This window comes from Oenanthe melanoleuca, chromosome 1A, assembly GCF_029582105.1.
Source record: "Oenanthe melanoleuca isolate GR-GAL-2019-014 chromosome 1A, OMel1.0, whole genome shotgun sequence".
NCBI classification, from domain to species: Eukaryota; Metazoa; Chordata; class Aves; order Passeriformes; family Muscicapidae; genus Oenanthe; species Oenanthe melanoleuca.
In genome coordinates, this window is record NC_079334.1 from 40,268,236 (window position 1) to 40,286,918 (window position 18,683).

Genomic DNA, 18,683 nt, shown 5'->3' on the forward strand with positions numbered 1-18,683 from the left:
TGAGTTATGAGAATAAATCCTAATTATGGTGAAATTAGGGATAGCAAGGGGTTGGTACAATGTTCTGCTACTGGTAGCACCTTTTCTCCACAATAAATCTTGAAGTTCTGTTTCTGTATGCAATGAGAAGTGATTTCAAGATCTTTGCTACAATTGAATAGTGAATCAATCTAAATATATATGCATATTTGCACACTCTGAAGGCGTAAATAATTTAATATTAAGGAGTCTGAGAAAATAGAATTTACATCCTTTCAGAAACTTTACATGGAAATTTTATTTTCATTTTTCTTTCTTTCTCCCAATTGCTTATTATACACAATTTTCATTGTAATTTCCCATAAATATATATGGACAAACTTGACATATTACACTGTAGTACAAGCCTGGAATAGAAGTTAATGAACAAAAATGCATTTAAATACAATTTAATGCAATGCATAAGCATTTTACAGGGTTAATATACATTATGAACAATGAATTTCGTCAGATCAAAAAAAGGATTTGGCATCTATAAAGAGAATGTTATCATTCACTCATATCTCTTTGGAACATAAATAGCACCTCTAGCTAATAAATGATTGTAAAAAAAAATCTAGCCAATATATTCAAGTAAAAACCATACAGTATTGCAAAATATAGAAAGGAAGAAACAACTTTATTAGTCAACAACAATGGTTACTGCATGTTTAATTATTGCATAGCAATACTGGGTTCTGTTGATAAACTGCAGGTGTGGTGAACTTTCCAAGTAGGCTATAAGTGGAAAATGCAGCTGCATCACTCTTCAAGGAAGGGAATTTATGTAAGTGATTTATGTACCACTCTGAAAAACCTCCCAGTAATTTTAAGGTAGAACTTTTTTAAAGAGTGACACCCAATTGTAGACTTTTCATGGGCTTGCCTACTCGCAGACAAATTAAAACCACCAAAACCTGCAAAAGGTATGATACATTGTCAGTGTTTTTAGTGACTAGTGCTCTGGAGAATTTCACATATTAATCTAACAGGAATATTGTTTGCAGGCGCTTGAGCATTCTCACTTTCCATATTTGTTACAAGAATATCATGTCCACCAATACCTTGTATGAACTGTTTGTGCATATCACATTAGATGAAAACTCAGTATATTGGTTGCAGTCTGTTCAGAGATCATTTAGCTAATATTTCCACAGCAATGACACCCCACCAACAAGTTCACCAACAATGTAGGTTTTGCTGTCTGCCTCAATGAGCATTCTCAGTGATCTTAGGCTGCTTTGAACTGAGTCATAGCTGGAAACCAGTGTTATGTAATACTGCAGCTTTTTGAATGAATTTTTGCTATAAATAAATCTAGCAGAAACTGAAAAATAACATATGTTCTTACAGAAAAACTTCAAATTTTTCTGCCATTTGTGGAAGTTTTTTATTTGCGTACAATTATGCTTCATTTATCAGGCACAAAATGCAACTTACTCTAAAACATTATATATATTTTATATATACATAAATATATATAATATATATAAATTAGAGTTTTGTATATAGGGGAATACATATATACACACATACAACATCAGCATATATATTCCCTTATATATGTCCATATATACATTCACAGAAGACATAAACCATTTTCTCTGGAAATAAAAAAAAAAAAAATTAAGGTTATAAACTGCTCAAAGAAGGCTTGAAAGCAAATAGTCAATTTCCTTTTGGGTTAACAGACTTGTTTGGATATTTATTTAAATACATAATCTGTATTTTATAGTCTACATTCAGAGTGTATGGTGGGATTTTTTTTTTAATTTATTTACAGAGACTATTAAAACAATACATATTGTGCGTTAATTTAGGGACTGATTCATTAGGAATATTATGCAGGCATAGCAAATTTGCAGTTGTAACAAATCCTGCTTCTGACAGTCCTGAGATTTGGAATGGAGAAAATAAGGCTGAATTCTCCACTAAAGCCACCTCCAATGTCTGATAAAGCTCTTTGATTGGTATTTATATGTTGGCTTTAGTGGATTTTGTACTAGGTCCTAGAAGGCAAGAATGGTTTGAAGAATATCTTTGAAGGAACAATCATCTCTGGTTTTGCAGAGAGCATATGAAGAATAACCATCATTCCTTGGCCCCAATCTAATATTTTGTGATTACTTCCTTCAACTGCCCCACAAAAGGAAAAGCAAGCTAAAATTTGCTATTATTTCTAAATCAGAAGCACAATTTTTTTTGGGGGGGATGCAAAATGTTCTGGTATAATTTTAAAAAGTATTTGGATATACAAACTTTGTTAATTTCCCTAAGTCAGAAATTGTAAGAAAACAAAAAAAGAACAGCGGGCCAGCATCTCACAGAAAGATCAATAGACTTAATAGACTTTGGATATCTAAATGACATGTTGAGTTTTCATACCAGATCAGTGATGCAAAAACTTCACAGGCATGGGTTAAGAATAAAGATATGCCAACTAATACAAAGATGTGGTCATAGATATGCACTGTCTTGAAAACAGAAGAGTAAGCAGCTTCAAATATTTGGGAGACTTTCTAATAGTCTGTACAGGTTTTACCATTATGCATTTTGTTAACTCTGTTCTTTCAGGGTTGTGCAAGTCTCCAAACTTCAACTGAGAGGTAGATGATAAGAAAAATTTGAACTGCAAAACTACAACATGCAAATCATGTTGAAATTACAGAGCAATGCTTACGCAAAATCTGGTAAAAAATGTGATAGTACATGCAAGCACTTTCATTATATATATATTTGCACAAATATCAGAAGTGCACCCACCCCCAAAGAAATCCAAACAGCCTTGTTAAAACTGGTAAGCCATCTGTGAAAATAATTATTTTAAAATTCCCTTTAAATTCCTCTCTGTGAGTAGAAAAATAGTCATCTATAGAGAAACTAACAAAAATTGCCTGGCTGAATTTTGTTATAGGCAAAATTGTCAGTGTCATTTATAGCATGTTCATCTATAAAAGTGGTGACTGGCTTTGTTTAATGAAATCGTGACAGCAGTCCGAAATCTGGCTGCATATGTTATTTGCAACCAGTAATATCTCTCCACTAATATTCACAACCAGACATGAAAGAAGCAAGTGAAAAATGTTGCATTTGGCAACATGGCAAATGTGTCATTACAGGAAAAACAACAAGAAAGAGTTAAAGATAAGTCACTACTTACCCAGTCCAAATGTTTTGTGTTAGACCAAAATAAAGTATGGGGTGGTAGAGCTGGAGAACACTTAAAAGGAATGAGAATTCTCTGGGATGAACAATCAGGTACACATTGCCAAATGTTTTTTAAGCACAGTGGATGCTGATATGCAACAAAACCATTAAAAATCATGTGAATTTTGAATGAGTGTCAGTGAAATTTCTGCCTTTCTCTTCAGCAGTAAGTAAAGCTGACCTTCCTCTCAATAAGGACAGTGTCACTTAAAAAAATCTATTTGAAAATAAAGTAAGATCTTCTGTAGCTCTGTCAAAACAGTTCACAAAACACACTCCTGAAATAAAAGCATTGTCATCTTTCATATAAAAAGATGTTTTTCTGAACTTCATGGAAATACAGAACTAACAGCAATTGCAACCACAGTTCAATGAGGAGAGATGGGATGGATGAAATTTTGATATGTTCCTGAAATAGTACTGAGAATTATTAGTAAGGAGACTTTGGAGTTGGAAAGGGCAATACAGGAGAATTCTCCAGCTAATAGAGTGTATGACATAAAAAAACCCTAGAGAGAGAGAAGTATCTGGATGTGTACTTTAAAACAACTTTATCCGTGATATGAAACTGGGGGAAATATTGATGCTATCTGCCTTCCTACTAGTTTTAAAATCTTGGCATTATTTTTTCTAGAAGAGAAAAAGGTAATCAGGCTTAGCAATACAGTGGCAGAGAAATTAAAAAATTAAGTATACATGAGTACAAATGAGAATAAGACCAATTAAGGATTTGCTTGCACACTCTGAGTCTACAGATTCTTGGAGCTCATAAGAGACGTGCTAGGAAGTTTGAGTACATTTCTTCATCACTGATCAGGGGAATGTTTTAGTCCTGACCCTTCAGGTTCAAACTGAGGGTGAGGTAATTAAGAGAAACCAGAGCAATTTAGAGGGATTACGTATGTACCCAGGTCTAATCTCGAAAGCAGAAATGTAATGATGAAATGATTTACAGTACAAATTACAGGTCAGTGCAAGTAGGAGTGATATTTAGGAGTTTGAAGGCAAGCTATACTCATATTGCTACTCTGATTCTCAGAATAAAGTTGGTTCAAGGCAATTTATTATTACCATTACTTTTAGAAATAAAACTACCTATACTGGCAATTGCCCTTCAGGACCTGTTATTTGGAAGACACAGGTTTTTAATTTGAGGCAGTTTTTGCATAGATACCAATTTTCTTCACTCACCTCTGGGCTTTAACTTATTTAATATTCAGTAGTATCGAGAGTATGCTGTTAGGTTTTATTTTGTTGCTATTATTAAGAGAAAGAGTAATGAAAGAGGTGTAAGGAAATGTTTAACTTGACTCTTCCTACTTTATATTGCTCTAGTTACCTGCCACATCATTTTACCTTATGGGATTAAAACCTGCACAATGGTGAGTGGTGGTAAAGCAGCTCTTGCACTCCTATAATCTTTTAAAATAATTGACCAGAAATGAAAGAGTAGCATCTCTGTGGAGTGTTAATAGAAATTTTTATTTCCTCTGAGATAGTAACATAATTTTTGCTACTGGTGGTCAGGTGTGTCTATGGCTCGAGGAATTTTGTTTTTCCCTTATTTCCTATGCCATGTTGTTTTGTATTCTGGGAACCTGCATAGAACAGGCAAGTGGCCTGCATATTTCCTGAGAGACTTTTTTAAATCATTTTTCTGAATCCTTTATTTACTCAACAGCAACTTTTAACAGCCTTCAGTCAAAAGCTGACACTTCCTGTCTTCTACCCTGTATTCTTAATCATGCTGCTTTTTTGCAAAGAGATAATAAGCACCTACAATTTTACCTCAGACATTTTGGTTTACCTCCTGTATTAATCTCTTTTCAAATAATCTCTGCCTTTCTATCAGTGGCTGTCAAGAGCAAAGTGATATTCCTGATGACTACTCTTCAACTAAAATTTCAGTTCATCTTTGACAATCCAGTATTTATAACTGATAATCCTCACTGTATGAAAGCTTAGAGTCTATGGAACTCATCACTTTCTGGCTATGGTTTCCACAGATCCTGAAATTCACTCTGTGTTTGTACAGCCAAAAAGAGAGCAATGCTGTCATGCCATGGGGTGCTGGCAAGGCTAAGGTTCAGAGGGAGGTGCAATGTATTTACTTCCTCACTGGAGCTTGGGAGAGGAACTGTAATTTTACTGGGACTGAAACATTCCCCTTTACACAGCACACGGCTCGAATCTGAACATGAAACCCATATTTTCTCCCAAAACTCTGAAATGCACATATTTTGTTTCTGATGCTCCTAAAAATTTACAGGGTTTGTTGGAGAAGTTTGGTTTCCCTGAATATAACTAGGTAAAAAGTAGGTATTGAATTCTGTACCACGCTGAGAGTAGATTCATGATGTTTCTCCCCAAACAGTGATGAGAAAATTTAAAAATTCAGCACTCCTGTGGAACTTTATAAAATGATAAACCAGCAAAACAGATGCAAGTACTATCAACATTTTTAGAAGAAAAATCAAAATAATATTGAACATAATAACATTAAGAAATAACTTCCTTAAAAGCCCTCCCATATCTACTAGATTTTACTATTGATTTTTTAATTTTGTTATTGGCACTTCAAAGTGTGTTTATTACAGTTAGATCTCTGTCCAATATATTTCTAACTTTCTGAGTTGTAGAAGAGGACTAAAATGAATAATTTTCTTTTCCTGGAATCGAGTGTAGGTGTATCCTGCATAAACAGTGCATAAATGTTTTATGAATCAGACCCTTAATTTTCACAATTTTTGAGGCATTTCTAAGCATCCCTCCAAAATGAATAGCACCTTTCCTTACCTAGAAATAGAACAGAAATAATTTCACATATTACCTTCAGAAACTTGCACTTTTAACTTTCAAATGCAATATTAAATTATTTCTGTAAAGTCAAATTGTTGATTTATGCTTTCTTTTGTCTAAAGGAAGAGGAACAATTGTGTACACTTTAATTTATATGACAGCCTGCATGAAATTGTAGACACAAGACTAAACATCCTGCATAAAACTGATGTGTCAATACAAAGCTTCCAGACTGGCATTGTCAAGGTGCCTTGCAGCATTTTTTCTCAAAGCAGCATTGCAAATAAAAAAAGAAGTAGCTTTTCACTAAATTCCTGGGAAAGGGAAGTGGGAACTGGTATGAAGATACTCATCTGCAAAGATCTGAAGTTAGATCTTAAATCTCCTCTCGGGAAACCATCAGACAACTAACGACTTGTCAATACAGCCAAGCATCTACTTTGAAGTCATTGTCATGAAACTCATTAAGGCCACAAAAGCCAAGGGTTAGTATCCTTTTATCATCAGCAGATTATGAATCTAGTCCCTTTAGGAAAATGGCTTCAGAGTCTGACCCAGATCCTTCAGCTGCACAGGAAGACATAGTCAAACAAACTGATTGCCATTCTTGTTAGAAGTGTTTATCTTAGGTTTCCATTCTTGTTAGAAATGTTTATCTTGGGTTTAAACCTTTTATGTACAGGCAGATTTTTAGTTTGAATTAGCAAGGTGTGAACCTATTTTGAATTCAAATGCATAAGTTGAAGTACTATGTAATCAGCTATCACTGGAGGTAACTACTTCTGGAATATATTATAAGTCAGCTTTTTATTGTGTTTCAGACGTATGTTCACCAATTATTGTCTCCTACACTTAAATTTTACATCCATAAATGCTTATGCAGCTGTATTTTTTATCTAGTGGGAGTACAAAAGAGAAGGATATTTCAATGTGCTTCAGTCAGGTATTATGTCTCTTTTGAAACAAATCTTTGACTTTATGTTCTCTTTAATATTAGTGGTAAGTAGAATTTGGGCAGATTATTTCAATAGACTGCATCGCAAAGATGAATGCATGTAGCTTCCCAAATAAGGTAGGAGATAGTTTTGCATTAGATATACCTCTGAAACAAAACTGTTTGTCATTTGGAGGCTTTATAGCCTGCTTTATCTGACTCTTGATTGTCCAGAGTCAAAATTCAATGGACTCATTTGCATAGAGTCACTGCCTCTGTAATCGTAATTTTGTATTGCTGAAACAAATAAATCACAGATAGTAATTTAGCTTAGAGTCTTACCATAGGGCAAAAATCTGTTCCCATTCATATTGTGACTGATCATTATTACCACAAAACCTGGCCTGTGTCTTGAAGACATATTCCTAATGGAAGTCATAAATATTGCCTTCTGAGCTATATTTCAGATTAAATGTTGGTTTCTCTTTCTGATGGATCTTCAAGAGCTTTATCAGCTCTGCTGGAAGCATCTTCATTCTCATTGTTTGTTAATGGTTCTGCTTCCTTTGGGTCAGCATTCTTCTGTGCTTTCTGCTTCTCCTCTTCTAACTTCTTTTCTTTTGCCAAAAGCCTGTAGTTGATGGCATTGCCAATGAACAACCAGATACTGGCCACAGTCACAATCACCCCGCAGACAAAATACATGTACTGATATTCACCAGTAACATCTACTAACCAACCTGAAATACAAACACAAGAGGAGAGAAAAAGAGTATTTAGACTAGGATACCAAATATAGTCCACATCTTTCCCTTGGAGAAATATCTATGAATTTTTCAGTTTTAAAGCTGGAGCAGAAATGCATTTTCAACATGTGCAGTTGTCTAACATAGACAGTGGAACTCTTAAAAAAACCCTGTATTAGTCAAGATAGCAATTACCATTGAAGACACTGACAATAAAAAAATGTTGAAGAACAAAGTAAGTAAAGCTTAATGAATAATGACAGTTTTTCAGCTCTTTTATTTCCATTCTTTCATTGCTGTATTATTTTATTCACCCCTAATTGTGTTTCCTATTGTTTGGAGTGACAGTCTGACACTTACAGAGGCTGCATAAAGACAATAGGATGAAGAGGTATGTGCCTTTTTAGGCTGCTGTCTCTGTGTATCTGCTTTTCACATTTACTTTCCTGTGACTGGTGAAAGAGATAGAAAGGCTTCTCCCTTCAGCCATCACACTCAACTGCTGAGGTTTAAACTTTGAGCCCTGAATCTAAAACTTACATTCAGACCTCTGAGTTTACATTTCTTTATGACAAGGAGAGTGAAATATAACAGCTCTTCCAATTTATGAGACATTCCTTCTAAATTTTCCAACTCCCAAATTAACATTTCAACGTATCCAAGTATTTAGCCCTGAACTTTCCTACCCTGTAATTGAAACTCACAAGGTAACCTGAACACATTTAGATGCTCTTACTGGGTTGAAAACACAAAGCCAGCCTATTCACCTGATACATTTACAACCCATGAAATTATTCCAGACATATTTTTTTCACAAACCTAGTATTAGGACAAACTGAAATAGCACTGCAAGCATAGAATTCACCTCTTAAATAGTGAAATAAATTAAATAGTGAAATTAAATAGCAAATAGTGTAATTTGCTGATTTTTATCAATGAGCAGTCTCATTAAAATATATATTTAAAAGCAAAATTCTGAATTAGCCATGCTTCAGCATACTATTTTAAAACTTATTAACTAGTCAAAACTGAGCTTAGCTTTTCCATGTGTTTATCCCTTTTGTTGCCTCTGTTTAACAAGTTAAATCAATTATTCACAGTGTTATAGCACAAAAAAATGTTTTCCAAAACTCCTGAAAAGTTAATATACTGAAAAATGAATATCTACTTATGAAGCTACTGCACCATAAATATTAGATTTAATATTTTTTTAGTTGATACTGATTTCAGAACCTGACTTAAAAGGTTGGACTCCAGTGGTTACAGGCTCAGAACCCCCACTAGGTGGCATAGAAAGAGTCTGTGTGAGGATATATTTTGCTCTATGTTTGCCAAAGTGGATTTTTATGTTAAATGATGAGAAAAATATGGAATGCCTTTAGAAGTATTAAAATTTTACTTGTACAAGTATTATTTTACTGAAGTGAGCGGAATTGTTTTGGCACATTCAGAATTGCACACACCAATGCTATTTTCATAGAAATACTGACAGTAATCTGTATATAAATGCTTTTAGGCACACATAATCTTAGTGACTTCTGAGGCAGTGCTAATGTGGGTACAGTACATATTGATAAGACTCTTATCTTTATGTTTTCATATTGTTTGGCTTATACTGAAACACACACACCAAGTACACATCAATGCTTCTCAATAAAATTAAAGCATCTAGTTCTTTAATCTCTTATCAGAAATCTCAATAATATAAAACTTACTATCAGCATTACTGAATACTGACAAAAAAGCTTGCAAAGTGAAAATACTTTCTGAAAACACTCTTCATCTTTGCTGCTAGAAGCTCAAGTGTTAGGAGTACGGTCTAAGTTATACACCTAGGCTCCCTTTAAGCTCCCCTGACACTTGTAAAGAGAAGTTGGTGACACTGACATCTTTCAGCCAGTTCAACCTCTGAATTGCCTTGCCCACACCTACTGGCTATTGAAACAGGCTAGAGGACTGGCTGTGAGCAGAGCTGGGGTGTGAAATTGTGTCAGGGTGCAATGCTCCACAGCACCCTGATGGAATGATGTGTGCACCCTGCCTAACATGCTGAGCAAGCCTCTGCTCCTTCTGACACTTTGCTATTAGTTTTTCTTCTCTGGAATTGCCAATTATCTCTGTTTAGATAAATTAAACTTGTTTAATCAAGTGTAAGTGACTCTCTTCAAGCTGCCCCTAGGTTGGAGAAAAGTAACTGATGCGGATATTTTTTACTATCAGACTAGTCACAGTAAAACCATTAAATAACATAAAGAACAATGTTTATATTAATTCAATGTTACATTGCAAGATGATGCTGTAATGTTTGACAAAAATGGAAAGGAACAGATTCTTACCTCCTAGAGGAGGGCCTATGAGCACAGGGCAACATTCCACAATGGTGACGAGTCCCACCGCGCTGGAAAATCTGGCAGCTCCCACAAGGTCCATCAATGTCTCAAAAAGAACACTGCTAACCATTCCAAATGCAAACCCAAAAAATACAGCATATATCACCAAGCCAGTGTAATTTTTTGCCAGAGGGCACAAGATATGACAGACGCCATTATACAAGACAGCAAAACTAAAAAAATACTGAATCTTTGGCCGGATAAACCTGGAGTTTGCAACAAGTCCCATGGAAGGCCTAGCAAACATGTCTACAAAGGCTAAGATAGAGAGCAAAAAAGCAGCAGAATATTCATCAATTCCCTTGTGCTTGGCATAAGGAGCCAAGAATACTATAGGAGCAAAGAAACCAATAAACATAATCACATTTCCTGACAAATATATCAGAAACCCTCTGTGTTTGAAGAGGGACAGATCCAGATACTTATTTATAGTTTGCCAACAAGACTTTTTGCTGTTTTTGTGCAAGGCAGAATCTCCTTTTTCAACATCTTTTTTCACAGGAGGGACTTTTTTTGGTCCAACAGGTCTCATAAGCGACCCAGCCACACAGCAGTTCAAAAGAAGTCCTCCCAGAATAAGAAAGCTTCCTTTCCAGCCAAAAGCATTAAAGAGGAATTGATTGAGAGGTGCCAATGTGCTCAGGAACACTGGACTTCCAGCCATTGCCAATCCATTGGCGATGGGACGCTTCTTATAGAAATACTTGCCAATCATGGTCAAGGCAGGCTGTAAGTTGAATGCTAAACCCAGACCTAAACAACACATAAAAGACAATATATATTATTGCAGGTCATGCAGTGAAAAATCACATTCCAGCTCCTTCAAGTTATTTTTTAAATCATCAGTATTCGATACAGTAATTCTCAATATAGAAACCAACTAGCATCAGAGAATGAAATACAGCCTCATTGCTGCCTATGAGCACTAACACCAAGAGTGTGTCATGCTGGCATTTGGTCATTTTCCCCTGTAACGCTGCACTGAAAGCCAAAACTCCTTTTTGTGTTTCAGCAATGCTAGAGACAGAAGAGTCACATACAGAAGAATGATGGTATCAGTGCCTTGACTCACCATTTTCATATTTGCTAAACTATAATACAATTCTCTCTTGGCTCATTTAACAAAAGTTATTAAATGTCACCTCAGCTACAATGAATGTAGGGTTAATTTAAATGCATAAATCTCCCAATTTCTTATTTCCAACCCTAATTAAGATCCAACTTGTCTGCAAAACAGAAGCATAAAATGGCAAATTATTTTCCAGCACATTCAGCTCTCCTTCCCCAGGTCACAATAAAGGACACACGTGGGAGCAGACCACCTACCCACAACAGCTGAGTGCATAAACTGAACCTAAAGCTGAACTTTTAGGCCTTCTCTCTGTATTAAGACTTGTAAGCCATAAACTCTAATATGCTTCTGTTTTATGGTACAGGATAGAAGCTTTCTTCCTTGACAGGCCCATTCCTAGACTCTGACTTTACTCTTTCAGTAGGCACCAAGTTTAGGCTGTCAAAAATAAGAGTTTTAAAGATTAATCACTGAACAAAAAACTCCTTTAGTCCCAACATAAAGGAAGATGAGCCCGAATATACAAGTAGTATCTCATTCATCCATTACCTGCCAATATTTCACCTCTCCTTATTCTGAGAAGGGAATTTTATAAAACCCCACAACTTTTAATAAGGAGATTCTTTAATTTAAACTGGCATTCCAATACTTTTAAGTGATTGTTTTGGGCAATATCTAGGCCTTTGACAGATGATTATTAATAATTTTATTTGGTGATTGACCCTGGGGGATTTTAAACAGAAACTATTGAACTAAAGTTGTTATACTTTTCTGTGGGAGTATGGGCATGTACAAACCTACAGAAAGCTAGTAAAAGCTTTCACAATTCTACTAGAATTTGGCTAGCCTCTGCCACCCTGTTTGCATTGCAACATGGTTGAAAGCTAAAACAGCAAATGTGAAATTGCACACAAATGACTGTAGTAAGTGCTGTCATGACCCAATCAATTTTAATACCATAATTATAGTGCAATGTGGAAAACTACATACATACAGCATTTATTGAATGCTGTATTGTTTCTGAATTGTCCTAAGAAATAATTTAAGATCATAACAGTTAATTTAAAGGATTAGATAGTTCAGGTAGCTGAAATTAACTGATCTTACTATCTTCTTGGATTGCATCTGTACACAGAGATTCTTGATCAGTAAGGCTCATTTGTAGAACAATATTAGAAATAATTTGATAACATAACAGAACCTTTTAGACAGGGCTCTTACCTCCAACCACACCAATGCATATATACAGTTCAAGGACGCTGTTGCAGAAAGAGGATGCAATCATTCCAAAGGAGCACAGGATGCCCCCTGCGATCATCACAGGCCGGCTACCATACTTATTCACCAAAATGCTGCTTATGGGACCTGGGGGTAGAGAGAAAATGCAATTTCAGGTAACAGGTAACTCTATCTTTGCATTTACAATGTGTAGGAATGCTTTCCTCTTCCATCCTGGAAAATGTTAAACTCTTTCTATACCCATCTATCTACAAACACTCTGCACTCTGTGAGTTTGAGGATACAAGACTGGATGTGGATATACTGCCTCCATGACAATACAAACACTGATTGCTTATGGAGATGGATACAAAGATTAAAGACATCAGACAAGCTAGAGGGATTGTTACAGTTCACAAACAATCAATACCAAGACCGGTCAATGGATGTTTTGAAAGTGCAAGGACTGAAGCATTTCAAGTATTTGACAGGTGTCAAAACTCCACAGAGCAGGAGGAACTTACAGACAAGTAGACTAAAACTACTTAATACTGCAGCATGTCCTGCACCCCTACTTAGAATCACATATAGCCTTAAAAATCAGATTGTCCAATCAGAATATAAATCTCTGGCCCCTGAGATTGCTTTCCCTCATCAAGAGGGGAGTGTTAATGGGCAGTAACATGACTACAGGCTGTCTGGGAAAATCTAAAATATGGTTTAGAATAAAAACTTATAAAATTTTAAAATATTGCTATAGGTCCATTTTTCAGTTCCAACTGCAATTCAGTTTATGGTATAATTACATCTATACTAACCAAACATCCAGCCTGCAATTTAGCATGACATACATTATATGTTTTTGAACAACCATGGCTAGAATAGATGGTGTGCTACATATCAAGATTAAGAGGTTGTCAAAGCTCTTTAGGCAAACCTGCACAGTATCTGATTGCACTGTATTTGGCCCAAACCATTACAAATAGTCTTGCTTTTGCAATAACTCAAAATATCCAACACAAAAATTTTAAAAAATAAAAGCAAAGAACCCAAAAACCCCACGGCATAAAAAGCAATTAATTTCAAACTTAAGATAGAGCAGGCACCCAGCACAAAGTGGAATGCTTGATTTACATCTGAATTCACTGCAAGTTATTCACTATACTGATAATAGTTTTAAGTCTGTTTTTATAAATATCTAAAGGAATAAATGCCAGAAACTTCATGCAATGAAAAACCAAATCCAATGAAATTTAGAAGTATTTTAGAAGTGCTTTCATAAGCAAAATTACTTTTTAGAGTCCACTCTTTGAATTACCTTAAATGTATTTGAGTATTATTATTGATAGACTGCAAATGATAATTACTATTTGCATAAACACAACAGAAGTCTTAATAATATACCAATATACCAAATTATCAATTTTTACTTACTTCCTTATGGAAATAAACTTCTACAGTGGAGTTGTCCTGTGCCTGCCTCTTTTCTAATAGCTCATGAATACAGAGACCAACCTGAAATTAACTTGACTGGAAAGCAAAGATTTGAGTGTTGTTTGGATCTTAGTTTGTGTATTCAATAAATAGCTTGAGTCCCAAGGAGTCCTAAGCATATCCATATATCAAAGCCAACAGACTAAAACATCCACAGCATGGAATGGACACCCAAATAGACAACAGCCCAGGGATTTGCTAAAAGACTTTAGAACACTCATGAAGCACTAAAACCTTTAACTAACAGCTTATATGATGACATAACTAGCATTTCTTTAGTTCCATTGGAGGAGAGCCACTAAGCAGAACTGTGACAAGCTAGGCTTTCCCCTTTGAGACCATATGAAGAAAGCAGTGAAACATGGAACACTTTTTTTTATTTATAGAGCTATGTTTGAAAAATCTCATGTCTGAGTTAGAAAGCAAGCATTTTTGCAATAGGTAAACAATAGAAATCATTTATCTGAGTCAAAAAAACTCCACCCTTTTAACTGGAAATCTCTTAAAGCAAAAAGGCTCATCCCAGTATCAAATAATAGCTATAAAAATAAATAAATCTAAGACGAGTAAAAAAAAATCTAACTGTCATTATTGCTAAGCACAGCAACAGTATTCACTTAAGACATATCAAAACAATTATTTTTAAATGTTTTTAAAAAATTATTTCCCAGTTCTCCCTCCTGTGATGAGATGGAAATATTTACAAAATTGAAAACGAAAAATTTGTTTAGCATTTGTTAACAGACAGTTCCTTACCAGGAACAGAAAAACTGCATCTCTGCAGATCTTCACTGTGGCAGTTAGGCCAGGACTTTAAGTTGCAGCTTTCCTGATCAAAGCATGTAATGTTAGCTTCACCTACAAGACCTAACAGCTGAGCTCAAATGTGCAATGTCTTAATTTAGGTAGGCTGTCTGAGCCTGACTCTCTACTCTCAAATGGCATAAATCTGAAATGTATGATGAATTTAAAAAACCTTTAAACATAATACTATCTCTGAGATGTTTTCTTTAGGTTAATGATGTGTACTTACTACCACAGTTCTGGTTAATTTGAGATTTCTTTATGTATATTCCAGTATTTTGATTTAAAATTTGCACATGTGGGAAATATTAATTGTTCTACAAGCCATAACGTTAGTTTAAGCTCCCTAAATTATCTACAAATACTTCCAGTGTGATAAGTTAGTTAAACATTTTATTCTGACATCTGTGCAGACACTTGGTTATGAAGCCTCATAAAATAATGCATATTTATACCTTAACATAGATGATTCTACATAAATTCCAGCTGTTTGCCTGCCATCATATGTTTTATAGCCTTGTACAAATTTCATGTCATATCTAACATTTACAATTATTTAAGCAATGCTCACATGCCAGCATAGGTCTATATTCTTTGTGTATTCCTACTTTTCAGATGAAGGAAGACTAAGCTGTTTAAATACTATTCCACTACCAAAACCTTGCTATATACATTAATGTATGTTAATGCACCAGAGGATGGCTGAATCTCTGAATCTACCTTCTTGAAGCCTGAAGTAACTGCATAACAGATGTTAACTAAGAAGACCCACAAGAATATTTATTGTGGTCTTTCCCTTAACACCCACAAACCATCAGCCACAAAAGATTATATACTCCCTAAACCAAATTTAAGACCATTACCCTAATATGCTAACAGTCTCACAGCTATATTTTTATTTTATATCTTTCTGTTTCAGGCAAAGGACCAGGCTGTGAAAAGGTATAAGAGAGCAACTGCAACCAGTGCCATAGAAAAATATTTTCAAGAAGAGCTGTGCTTTATAAGACAAGAAAAAATAACTGCTTTTCACATTGTTTGTCATTGTGTCAAGGGAAAAGTGGCAAAAGTCATTTCAGCTGTGTGAGCAAAGATGGGATCACGCATTTTGGAGCTGTTTATGATGTTCCATATAAAGTCTATATACTGTGACACCTATGTTCTGTTTCAGTGGCTCAAAAGAGCATTTACATGCAGTTGTGCACAGAGAAGTTGTGGATGCTGAGAGTGCATTTAGAATAGATGTCATGAAGAAAATCTTCCCTGTGAGGCTGGTGAGGTGCTGGAAGGGGTTGCCCAGAGAAGCTGTGAGTGTTCTAGGCCAGGCTGGACATGGCTCTGAACAATCTGGTTTACTGGCAGGTGTCCTGTCCACAGCAGGGGGCTTGGAACTAAATTGTACCATCAGTCATAGAGTGGTCTAGGTTGGAAGGGACTTTAAAGTTTCAAACCCTTTAAGGTCATTTGCACAAAGTCCCTCTCCATCCTTCTTGCAGGCTCCCTTCAGCTACTGAAGGCCACAATTAGGTTACCCCACAACCCTTTTTTTCTAGGCTGAACAAACCAAACTCTCTCAGCCTTTCCTCACAGAGAGGTGCTCCATCTCTCTGATCATCTTGGTGACCTCCTGTCCTTGCTGTGCTGGGACCCAGAGCTGCTGCAGCCCTGCAGGTGGGTCTCAGAGCAGGGGCAGCATCCCCTCCCTGCCCTGCTGCCCACGCTGCTCTGGCTGCAGCCAGGACAGGTCTGGCTCTGGCTGGGAGTGCCCATGGCTGGGTCATGTCCAGCCTCCTCCAGCAGCACCCTGAGTCCTTCTCACAGGGCTGCTCTGACCTGTCCATCCCCAGCCCATGCTGGTACCAGGGCTTGCCCCATCCAGGTGCAGCACCTTGAACTTGGCCTTGTTAAACCTCATGAAATTCCCATGGGCCCAGTGCTCAAGCCTGTCCAGGTCCCTTCTAGACAGCATCCTGTGATCAGATGTGTCATCTGCACCACTCAGCTCAGTGTCATCTGCACACCTGCTGAGGGAGCACTTGATCCCTTCATCCCTGTCATTAATAAAGATATTATATATTATAATTTGTTATAATTATAAATCAGCTCCCAGTGCAGACTCCTGAGAGACAGCATGTGTTACAGATGTCCATCAGGACTCTGAGCCATTGACCACTACCCTCTGGATGTGGCTGTCCAACCAATTCTTTATCCAGCTATGAGTCCACTCATCAAGTCCATCTCTCTCCAATTCAGAGACAAGGATGTGGGTGGTCTGGTCAAAGGATTTACAGAAATCCAGAGAGGTGACATCTGTAACCTTTCCCCTGTCCACTGATAAAGTCACTCCATCATAGAAGGCCAACAGGTTGGTCAGGCTGCCTTTTGTGCAGCTGTTCTGGCTGTCCTGAATCACCTCCCTGTTCTCCATGTGCCTTAGCACAGCTTCCAGGAGGAGCTGTTCCATTAGTCCGAGTTTGATTTCTCACTGCTGTAATACAGTGAGATAATTAGAGATCACTCTGTAATTTGTTTTGCATACTGCCAGTGCATTTATGCTTCTTATTTTGCTACCTCCATTGATTTTAGTATGGAACTAGAGATAAATTTTCCTGATAAAAATGTAATTTTTTTTAACATATATTGACAATGTCATTACAGTGTTCATAATGTCATCGACCCAAAGCAACATGAAATGACTCAGTCTGAACAATATGACATTTATTTAAATGAAGTGAATTGCTGAAACAAGTTGAAAATGAATGTAATAATATTTCAAATTGCACTAATGCTACATTGTAGATTGCATCCTGTCAAGTGGTTTAAACACATTTTCAGCTATCTGCTCTTCAGAGTCAATGCAGCTGTCTTTCCAGTCAAGGTTTATCTTTTATTTCTGTTTCCTACAAGGCTGGAAAAGCCCAAGGAGCTCTAGAATTAATATTAGTATAAACTATTTGCTAAGATCAGTCAAACTTTTTATTCTTCCCTTTTTTTTTTTTTTTTTAATAAAATACGAAGTCCACTAACCAAAACTCATTCAATCACAAAGGCTTTAAGCAAGCACTTAGTACTGCTAATGGAATCATATCTCTGGTATTCAGAGAAAAAGAAACACAAAATGTTTAAAATCTGTTCACTAACTTGGAAAATACTTTCCAAATATGCTCTTTTTTGTCAAGCAGGACTAAGTCAAAATATTATGCACTCTGTGACAGTCTTATCTCTTGTTCAAAAACCTTTGGCTAAATTATTTTAGTACTCTTGGACAGGCTTTAGACAGGAAAAGAATTAAAAATATCAAAAAGTAATGAACTATTTTTGTATTATTTTTTTACATTTGTATTTTGTATCATGTTTCTGGGAATGCTAACCTGCATTTCTGGCATATCCTATGTGTTTGTGTAACAGCAATGAAATAAATTAGTACAAGAATGATTGGAAAGTTTTCTCTGTAGTTCCTCTATGTATTTGGCAGCACTTTTTTTTCCATTTCATATAACATTTACAAGTGGCTGCACTGATTCCATAAGCCCAGATAACACCATAACCTTGACAGAAAGCAATGAGAAAAAGTTCTCTTACACTAAATACCACCAAACAGAAGCATGTGAGATCGAGTTGGGGCTGTTGGACGATGAGTTAGGAGAGCTCAGCAGCTCAAAGCTCAGCCTGCCTGGGAGGATGCAGTCAGCTGCTCAACCATCCATCACTCTTTGGAGTTTGCTCTCCCCTTCCCTGCTCTTAGCTACATTTCCTCAGTGCCATTACTCTGAATGCTCACATTCTCACTTGTGTCCTGAAAGAGCCTTGTATTCCATCAAGTTTTTCTCTTTTGATCTCTAATGAACATTAATTTGACCATCATCTATTCCTTAGGAGGTTGATGGAAGAGTGCTCATCTCTGCTTCCTCATGGTTTCACCTCCCAAAAAGGTTTCACCTGCAAGTTTTGAAGTGCTCAAGTGAGAAACACATGTTTTGTGATTGCAAACATAAGCTGCC

General features: G+C 36.2%; 1 protein-coding gene across 3 annotated transcripts in view; it reads right to left on the reverse strand.

The window, feature by feature from the left end:
• Positions 1–252: 252 nt before the first annotated feature.
• SLC16A7 (solute carrier family 16 member 7) overlaps positions 253–18,683 on the reverse strand; it is an 80,062-nt gene continuing 61,631 nt past the window's right edge. For all 3 annotated transcript variants that reach the window (XM_056513152.1, XM_056513162.1, XM_056513169.1), the window contains 3 exons: positions 12,388–12,531; positions 10,041–10,847; positions 253–7,698 (listed from right to left, as the gene is read on the reverse strand). In XM_056513152.1, the coding sequence (XP_056369127.1) occupies positions 7,427–7,698; positions 10,041–10,847; positions 12,388–12,531 (1,223 nt within the window). In that variant the 3' untranslated portion in view covers positions 253–7,426. The remainder of the gene's footprint in view (positions 7,699–10,040; positions 10,848–12,387; positions 12,532–18,683) is intronic.